General features: G+C 48.4%; 1 protein-coding gene across 1 annotated transcript in view; it reads left to right on the plus strand.

The window, feature by feature from the left end:
- The window catches only part of SOWAHA (sosondowah ankyrin repeat domain family member A), a gene marked incomplete at both ends in the record, with an annotated part of 3,410 nt that extends 617 nt beyond the window's left edge, over window positions 1-2,793 (plus strand). Inside the window, 1 exon segment of the mRNA XM_082324065.1 lies at window positions 2,711-2,793. Coding sequence (XP_082180191.1) covers window positions 2,711-2,793 — 83 coding nt within the window.
- Between the last annotated feature and the right edge of the window lie 7,392 nt (window positions 2,794-10,185).

Consider the following 10,185-nt stretch of genomic DNA (forward strand, 5'->3'; position numbering starts at 1 on the left):
TTATTATTTTTTTAATTACTATTTGGTTAAAGTTAGCGTGAAGAGGCAGCGCTAAGCACAGAAACTGTCTGACTCCTGGGGCCAGTCTGCTAAACCATCACGTTTTCTCTAAAAACAATTAAAAAACCTGTATAATTCAGAGGTGAGGAAGGTGATGGCAATACTGCGCTTTCTCTGCTTTTCAGCCTCGTCACGGGTTTCGGTTTCTGTACTGAAACACTTGTTTGCATGCTTTGCCTTTCTTTCCAACTCAGTGACTTCAGGAATGTTTTTTTTTTTAGCCTTGAATTAAGCCTAGTACTTCTAATTGGCTGTAATTGGCTTCTCCCAAACGCAAGGAATGCTGTAGGACTGCGCTGAAGGTGGAGGCACTGCCCTCTTTTATTTTAAAACATTGTCCCTGAAGTCCCTGGAGTTGGTGACATTCGTTGTCAGTGTCATCAGCGATTGCAGAGGGGTCTGATCCATCCGCTCTCGGAAGAGACTGGATTATTCTGCACCGGTCTGCTTCCGTATTGAACTAATTAAGTTGTTAAGCAAACGTTAATGATCAAGCACCTCATGACTTCTATATCTGGAGTAGGGTTTAAAAAAAATAAAATCCTATTTGCTCCATAGCTGTTGGTGTGACCATTGACCAGCGTGGTCATTTGAAACCCTGATTTGTGCTGCATTGTGTCAGCTTGCAGAGTTGTAGGAAAAAAAAAAAGTCTGTCGCTCTGTTTTAAAAAGTCTTTCTAAGTTTACTGACATTAAACACTTTTTTTTTTTTTTTCTCTGTATTTCCTGAAACCACAGAAGCATGCGCGTGTGTTCGTGTTGTGTCTGAGGCACCGGCAGGACTGACGCTGCCTGGTAAAAGTGTTCTGTTTCTGTGTGAATTGGAAACACTCTCCAGTTTGACTCCATCTTATTGGGAAGTTTGTTCATTAGTTACAGATACATGCTTGATACCTATTCAAATCACACAGCTGAATTTTTAGTGCTAATTTTGAGTAAAACCCACTTGAGTCAGGGGCAAGGTTCAAGGATGGAGTGTTTTCTGCTTAAAAAAAACAACCGACCAACCCATAAAGCGTGGTTATGACTTCACCGTAAGGGAAGTAGGGAGAAGGTCTCGTTGCTCCTGTATTCTTGTGTCAAAGGAAAAGCAAGAAGTCACAGCTGAGATAAGACTTGGTTGCAACATGTATCATCAAGGAATTTCTGCACTACTCCTTCCTTGGAGGCATCACAGCGATGAGCTAGTGTGATAGAAAAACACCCAGCAACAACAGAGCCCTCTTCCTTACAGCATTCCCCGGGGAGGAGCTCGGAGGCTGGGTAGGAAGGTTGCAACACAAAGGTGGGGAGCTCGCAAGGTCGGGTCCTGTGGGTGGGGTGGGCCAGGCGCTGCCAACAAGTTTGTGCGGTGACTCAGCTCATTCCTCCCCCTTGCTGAGCAGATTAAGGAAAAGATAGTATTTAGGCAGGCTGTGATGAGTATACCCGCTGCCCTACGACTTCAGGTGCAAAGAAATACGGAGAGGTATCGAGAATGCGCTGCTGTAATCTTACAAAAATATACATTGCCTTTAGTTTGAAGTAAAACCAGTCCCACGGCCTTTCTGGGTTTGGGTTTCCTATGTTGCCGTTCACACTGTGGAAGGGACGCTGTAGGACGATCATGGGAGTGCTTTCCAGGCAGAGACTAAGGCTTGGACTGTTTTATGAATCCCTCAGCTCGATAGATTCTCCTTAATTTCACTGCGTCAAGCCCAAATCTGGCTGACCGCAGTAGGATTTTCACGGGAATGAGTGAGAGCTGTGAAGTTTAGCCAGGATGCTTTCACAAGTGACAGAGCCGAGAGGAGGACTGTGGCTCCCGTCAGTGTGCTGGCCCGGGGCCGAGGCTGTGCGGCAGCGTGCGCCACGGGCTGGGCAAGCAGCCTTTTGAACCTCTGGCCCAGCCCAGAGCTGGGAGCTACCTTCTGCATTATCAAAGCTGATTGCAGGAGAGGATAAAAACAAAAATCCTTAGCCTCCTGGGCTCCGCTCCTGCCCCATGGAGATGGAAGGTGCAGATAAGGCACAGGACTGGGATTCAGGAGCTCGGGATTGTATTTTGCCTTGGTTACTAGCCTGCCTCCTTGCCACATCTCAGTTTTCCTGCTTTAAAATGGAGATAATCGCCTTGGTCACTTTAAAGCACACAATTAGTACCAATATTCCAAATGTAAATCAAAATAATTTTTTTAGACCTGCAGGCAGCACAAGCAGCGTCATCCGCAACCTGTGAATGCTGCGCATTCAGGGGAGCGCCTACGCAAATAAAACTGGCTCAGACTTCAGTTTAGCAGCATCGGAGATCAGCAAAGATACTATTTGTCTGACCCTGGCTCAGTCCACCTTTCTAAAGATAGCTTGGTTTGTCCATTCCTCAGCACGTTTTGTTCTGAGGAATAGCAGCTCAAAAACCTGCACTGAAGAGGAGTGCAAACAAGCTTCAAACCACATTTCTACACAAAGGAACAGACTTTGTCCTCCCGGATGTGGCTGTTTGAGCAGCGTGAGGCAGTGCGGTCGTGGTCCGGCTCACATAGGTGTTTGGCCATCTCCTTTCCCTTGTGAGTGCTGCAGAGAAACACCTGTTCTACAAAAGCCCCGGGAAACGCTGCTCCTGCATTGCGAAGGAGTCTTTACGAGATTTCAGCTTCATCACAAAACCAAGGTCCAGCAGAAGAGTCGCTGCATGACTCCAACAGACCCAACGGGAGTCGCAACCACCAGCTGAAGGCAGAGGAGGCCTCTTGAGACAGTCCCCTAATTCCCCATTGCTCGTCCCTTCTCCTCCCGCTCTGCACGTTTCCACCATGACCTACATTCCTTGGATGCATTTGCCTCCTGATTTGCATATTAATCTGAGTAAAATGGCAACATGGCCGTTTTTGCTCTTCCCAGTAATTTGTACTAATGTGGGACCCCTCAAATTAAGAGGTTGTTCACAGGGACTTGGCCGGCACGGAGCGTGGGCACGAACAGCATGGTGTTTGTTGCAGGGGGAGAACAGGGACAGATTAGGACAACACAGATCAAAAGCTCTGCATCGTAATGATGCATTCGTTTTCATTTCTATTCCAGTTCCAAGGTTTATTTCCCTAATTTATAAGACAAAGCAAATCATTAAGCACATCTAGCTCTTATGCTGTGTGTGCAACCCCAAACCGAACCATCACCCAACGGCTGCTTGTTGAACGACGGCGGCTGGTCACCTGCTGGCCCTTCTGGGGTGAACTGCCAGAAAAGTCCCATCAGCGGACACTTTCTGATGGCGATCCAGCTGCCTGCAGTAAGAGAGCGTCCTTGCCAAATAACCTAGACTAGTTCAAAAAAATCAGTTAGAGATTAATAAACCGCTCTCACCAAACTCATTCCACTTATCGACAACGTTACGCCTGCGAAGATTTCTAATACAGACCTGCTGTAGAAGCACGCAGTGCGGCCCCCGTTGGAAGCAGTCTGGTCCTACTCACTGCCCCTGAAAGGGACGTATTAAAAAAAAAAAAAAAAAAAAGAGCCAATTGCACCGCAAAACATTTTTGGGTAAATATGTATCAACAAATGCTTCTGGTAGATATGAAGATTATACAAGGGAAAGACTGTTTCTCTGTGTAGAACTCGCACCATTCTTCAAGTGGAATAAGACGTACCAGCAGGTAAGATTTGCTGGTCAATCGGAGCGTATCTACCCAGCGCGGGGCTGGGACGGGATTTCCCGCAGCAGCTCTGCCAGCGACACCCCCGGAGCTAGCCCGCGCCTGGGCGACTTCTCTGGAAACACACCGGAGGCACAGCCAGAGCTGCACCCAACAGCTTATCTCCCGAGCCCGCACCTCACATCTCCCCACGCACCCATCGTTTTACGTGGTCTCTTCATCCTGTTTGAATTGCCCGCCACAGCATCCTTCCTTTTGCGAGCTGACTTGAGACAGCCACAGCCACGAGTTCGCGTGTCTGTGCTTTATCGGGCTTCAAACAAAGCACAGATTCAAAAGGTCCGTGGTGGTGATAACGCCGCACTCAAACCCTGCCCACGATGTTGCACTGCGTGCTGAAATCGCACTCATTCGTGTCGCGATTCTCAGCAGGTCCAGCGAGACAAGGCGCAGCGTGGACCAGCACCGCCACGGCCGGGCTGGGAAAGCTCCGGCCCTGCTACAGCCACCGTCCGCAGGCAGAGCTGCGCTGCCTCTCTCCACGCAGGGTTTGCTCGGCTGTTGCACAGCGCTGCGAATCTGAATCCTTTCAGCTCAGTACATTGTTTGGGTTTTTTGGGGGGTTTTTTGTTTGGTTTTTTTTTAATTATTACCGTGATGAAAAAAAAGCTCTGATCTTAAAACAATAATCTGCCTCTGAGCCCAGGCAAAATAGATCCATCCTGTTAATATTAGCACAGCTTTAGTATGGCTTCTTCCCTTTCTGTGAAGAAAAAGCTATGGATGTGCACAACAAAAATGATGTTCAGCTGTTCAGCTTTCCCTTCCTAGGTAGGACTTCTGCTCTGTGTTCACCCTAGCTAGAGCATTATTCTTTTTCTTCATCTGAGAGCACAAGTTTCCAGCCAAAGCCAAACCACCATTTCCCAGGAGGAATTCCTTTCATCCTGTTCCCTTCCTCCACCTCCATCCCCATCGCCTTGAGAGCCTCCAGACGAGGTAAGAGACCCCAGCTGAGAAATGCAGCAGGCACTGCGGGCTCGCTGCTGACGCAAACCAAATAACCTTCATTTTCACTGAATAAAACACAAGGCCCAAATGCGCAAGCCCGTGGCAGAAGGTCGCGGTATCGGGGTGCCAGGCCCTCCCCAGCGTGCCTCCAGGCACCGCGGTTGTCCTCACCCACTGCCGAAAGCATCCTGACACCGGGGTGCTCCAGGGGACGGGGGGCTTCTGCATCCCTGACTGCCAGAAATGCTCCTGCAGAGACCGCAGTCCGTGAGCTTTTGCCCCACAAATAGCATTTTTTTTAAAGAGTGCACAGATATGGAGGGGAGCACATGGAAAACGCACTCGATGGCATAGAAATACCGAGATGCTGAGGCTCCTGCGGGGCTCAGACACAGCGTGGTGGTGGTAACGTGTCACCCGTGCACCGCGCGGCGTGCTGTCGTTCTCGCTGTAACGGGCAGCACCGCTGGCCCATCTGTGTCCTGTGTGCAGCAGAGGGTCTCAGCACAGCCACACCACTAAGATTCACCAATGCGGTCACAACGACAAACTGCAGTGGTACAAACAGACTTTCTCACCGTGTTTTTTGTGTTGTATTTTCTTCCACCACTCTCCTGCGGCAGTTTCCCCCTTTGCAGCAAAGCACAACAGCTCCGCTCTGGGCTGGGGTCAGCTCAGGGCCGGACCAGCTCGCTCCTCTCCAAGCAGGCGTCTGTCTGTGCACCTCTGCTCGCTGTTACAGACTTTTGCCCATCGGTGAGAATCACTCAGACCTCTTTTTCTCCTACCGCCAGCTCGTGCTTCCCACTGTGACATTGGGTGACGCTGACCTCATGCTCAGGAGGGAGCAGCTGGAGCCCAGAAAGGGGTGCTGGGGCCACCAGCCATCCCATCGGGAGCTGTCACAGGGCAGGCATCTCGGGAGGGACTGTTTCAGAAGTGGTTCCTTCTTGAGGTGGTTTGGGATGTTCTTACATCATGGGCTGAAGGCCAGCAGAAAAACACCTGCCTGTTTGTGCGCATTTTTAGAAGTGTCTCTTACTCTCTAAATCCAGACTATCAGTTCAGCCCATATTTTCTCTCTGTGGATTTATCTATGAGATGACTCAGCTTCAAGGCTCATGTGACATTTTAGAGTCTCTCTGATAACCTTTAATGCCTCTCTTTGTTTAGCAGTGAAATTCATGTGCTGCTTCTTGAGTGCATTTTATGAAACCCAGAGGTTACGTGATTCCTACAGCCTGATTATTCTTTAATGTATACGTGGGCTCCCTTCAGGCACAGAAGATTAGCTTTGCGATGCTGCTCTCAGTTTATTTTTAAAATTTTATTCAGATGGTTGCCATGAATTCCCAAAGCAGAGAGAACATCCTTGTACTTATTAAACGCAGCTCTCGCAAGCACCAAACAGATCTTTTGCGGAGTACATTTACATTAACCCCTGCACCCCTCCATTCCTTAATTAGCTCCACATGCAGAAGTCCCACAGCGTAACGCCCCAGTGAAGAAAGCGAGGCCAGGGTTTAAAAAAAAAAAAAATTTTAAATCCTTCAATTTAGTGCCTGCGAGGCTGAAACAGCAGCTCCTGATCCAGCAGTGACTCCCACACATTGCAGTGGGTGTTCAGTCAAATTCTAAAGGAGCCGCTATGGCCAAAATCCCTGCAATTGCTGCCAAGACACTGTCAGATGGGCACGATACCCTGCCTGCTTCCACTGACCACTTGCTCTACCCCACACCTGTAACGCTTGCTCATCTCTCTGGCTCTAGGCAATAAAAGGTATCTTTTTATCCTGAAATCAGGCCCACCTGCTTTTGCTTAGCAGAACATAAGCTACTGCAGTTTCTTCCCCCACACTGCTTGTGCGTGGATGGCCAAATGAGTTACAGAGATCGTTCCTGGAATCCCACCAGCCTCCTCGCAGCCGGCACCCCACGGGGGAGATCTGGGCTCTTGCATTTTGCCTATTTCGCCTTCTCCTCAGCACTATTATTTTGCGTTCTTCTGGATGTAGCCATAATTAATTCATACAGACGGCTCACGGCAGGTCTCCGATAGCAGTCCTCTCATGGTGGTGGGGTCACATTACCTTCTACCTGGGATGTTCAGAAAGAATGAGGCTCACAGGCTGCAACAGGAGGCTCCCAAGCCTTCCGCTGCCTGCGGCTGGGCAGCGGCGGGGATTTCCTGCCTGCTCTCCCCGAGGGTCCGGTAGCAGGGAGCTCCTTCATTCCTTACATTCCCCCAGCACCCACACACCTGACTTTGTTGGCGTAAGAAGTAGCTCAGCAGGTCTCAGCGCTGGTGAATTGCCAAGGCCCTGAAGCCCCTGGAAGCCAACAGCTTTGCAGAGCTCTGGGCAGCAGTTGGGAAGAAGAGCAGAGCACGAAGGTTTCCCTGGTCTGATGCGTCTGGGCAGAGGCAACTCAGTATCATTGCCGGAGAAGTCACAAACGGAAGGCTAGTGAGCAGTGTGTTCATAGTAATAATGTACAAGCACTGCACTGGGTTTCATTTCCATAATCCTTACATTTGCAAGATTTGCTTCTCTAAGAAGACCACCAGTTACTGCTATTTACAGCTCAGGTGTTAAATTTGTCTTCTGCCTGCACAGGGTGAGAAATAACTGTCTGGAGCAGTGTGGGATCACAGTGTTGTAAAAAGAAGGTGCTCTGTATTCCTGGCCATCTTGGCTTCTGCGCTCCAAGAGGCGGGAAAGGAAGGAAGGCAGAAGAAACGGGGAGCTGCGTGAACTCAGCAGCAGCGGGGCCGGCCGGGGTCGGGGCCGGCTGCCTCTGTGCTGCAGCGACGGCAGATGTGTGTAGGTACTTGGGGTTTTGTTCTCACCGTCACTGCAGGAACCTGTGGAAGGAGGCACCACGGCCGGAGAAGGGAGAGCCTGAGAAGGCTGTAGGAAATCTGTCTGTTTATAGAGCGCTTCAGGCAGCTTAGGCTGGAATATGAAGTCTTCTCATGCTATTCCCCAGAATAAAGTTAAGGGAATATCAACTAAACTGCATGACTTGAAGTTGGGAAAAAGCTGCCACATAAGCAATGGTCATTGGTATGGGGATGTAATTAGTGCTTTAAATACTAAACCTTAAGAAAAAGGCAAGCCCTCTTTTTTCACCAAATAGGATTCAAAAGCAGATACTTAAACCATTTCTTGACTTCAGTCTGTACTTCTAAAGACTACAGCTGACCGGAGCAGAGAGGGACGCTTACCGTATGTAAAACTGGCCGAGCTGCAGGATGGTTCGCGGTCTCACTCACTGGGACAGCGTCCTGCAAGCCCCACAAACAAGCTCAGTCTGCAAGCTCTACTTCAGAGAAAGAGTTTTAAATGAATAATTCAAACTGATGTGAAGACAAGAAGATCACCCGGAGGACATGGACACCACCTGCCTTCTGCGGTCCTCTCTCCCAGCAGCTAAGAAGGAAGGAGCACTGGCCTCTCTAGAGGGAGTTCTTGGCCAGCACAGGCCACCTCAGTGCCACTCCACGCTGCCAAAAGGAGATGCAAGCCCATCTCCAAGAACAGAGAGCATCCCTTTCTCCTGCACGTAATGGCTGCCATTTTGAGAAACCGAAGAGCTTTTCACCAGTCTCAGAGATACACAGGGCTGCTCCCAGCTATTAAAAAGGACCCTCTGCGAAGCGCTTAAGACGGGACCAGATTATTTGCATTTGCACACCAGCCTGTGATTTTAAAAGCCCACATCTTAGTATGTCGGTGTGCCAGGAACGCTGCACATGACTTAGGTCCAGTGTGAACCACTACCATTACCTTGGGCTTGGCCCCTGGCAATAAATCGACTACAAATGATCAGTACCAAAATGCAGACCCACCTGACAATGCAGACCTGCTGGCGCTTTGGAAAGGGGGTTTCTGCTTGCCAGCAAAGAGGTTTCGATGTCATCGCTGTATCCATTTTTCACTTTGCCTGAAATTCACAGTTCTAACAAAGTAACAAGGAGCACAGATATGTGACTTTCTGGAAAACAGACTAAAATTTATTTCTAATTGTTGCTCTTTGAAGCATACCTGTGAATGCCAGTGTGGTAGGAGCAGCAATCATCCTCCCCATGACACAAAAGACCAAAAAGATAAGAGAAACTAAACAGGGCAGACCCATTCTTTCCCTTAAAGGTAAGCATTAGCTTCAATTATCAAACATTTATTTCCAATCAGGTGGATTTTCCTCAACTAGGAATAATAATAATAGAGTGCACCTTCAAGTCAGGCTTCTCAAATAACGCAAACACCTCATTTAACATAGCTCATATTTTCTAAATTCTCCATTGATTCCATTAGCATCACTTCTGTTATTTTAAAGACCATTTTCAAAAGGCAGCTTTCAGATTTACAAATAAAAAGCCTGTATTCATGGCCTTTTGAGAACCACTGAGCAGATCTACTCACAGGATCTACAGTGGCTGGCCGTTTTTCCCCACGTATGAAGGCAATAACCACAGTCCACGCAGCAGCTTGGTCTCTGCACTCCTGGAGTTACTTGTGCCCAGTGAAACTGTTCTCAGCATTCAGCACAATCTGTTTTGCTTCAGCACAGTGGAACAAAATGTTGATATTCACAAAACTATTCTTTGCTATATACCATCCACTTGCACCCTTTATTGCAAATCTATTTACTGATACTTGGCACACATCATAAAACTGACCTCTGATGCCAAGTCTTCGCAGCCTTACTCAGGGTACTGTGTTGTTTCTCTTGAAACGTGAGCAGGGCTATGGATACGAGTACTTCTGCATAAACAGGCAAACTTTCAACAGAACAACGCTGCTTTGTTGGAGTCTGCACAGCACCTGATGATACACTCGTTTATTCTGAAGACAAACATGGAGCAGCTGACAACCTGAGTCCGGCGGGCTGTTTGTGCTTTATTGCACTGTCGTGTAACTCCCAGGCCACTTCTCAATTTGCTCCTGGGCAAGTGCAGCACGCTGCACCCTCTCTGGTGCCCTCTCACTAGGCAGGAGCGTCGGCAAGTTATCCTTAACAAACATCGCTCGTGCAGAATGCCTACACTGGTCTCCTTTTCGTACGCTGTCATTTCTTGATCAGTTCATTCATGTTGCCCAGCGGGTAAACTCAGGTAAAGAATGTGATCTGAGGTAAGGCAAACCCAAACCATCAATCTAAACCGACATCAATTCCCCATCCTGGGTGGTTGTGTTTATTGAGAGCTCACACAATCCCAAAGGGGAAGATGCCGCACGAACGGGACAGCTTCTCTCAGTGGTGATGATACTTACTGTAGTCAGGACACACGCCACTCGTTAAACATTTCTTGGTAAAGCCTAACATCATGGAACAATGAACACCTACTTTGCCTGTGGAAGAAACCTCAGTTCGATTAGTAGCCGCTTTATTCATGGTCTAGGTATGTAGCTCAGATAGAATATTCCTCTCACTGAATACTTAAAAACAAACAAAACACACTCAAATTTTAAATATA

The sequence above is a fragment of the Platalea leucorodia genome (genome assembly GCF_965183815.1).
Source record: "Platalea leucorodia genome assembly, chromosome: 11".
Taxonomy (NCBI): domain Eukaryota; kingdom Metazoa; phylum Chordata; class Aves; order Pelecaniformes; family Threskiornithidae; genus Platalea; species Platalea leucorodia.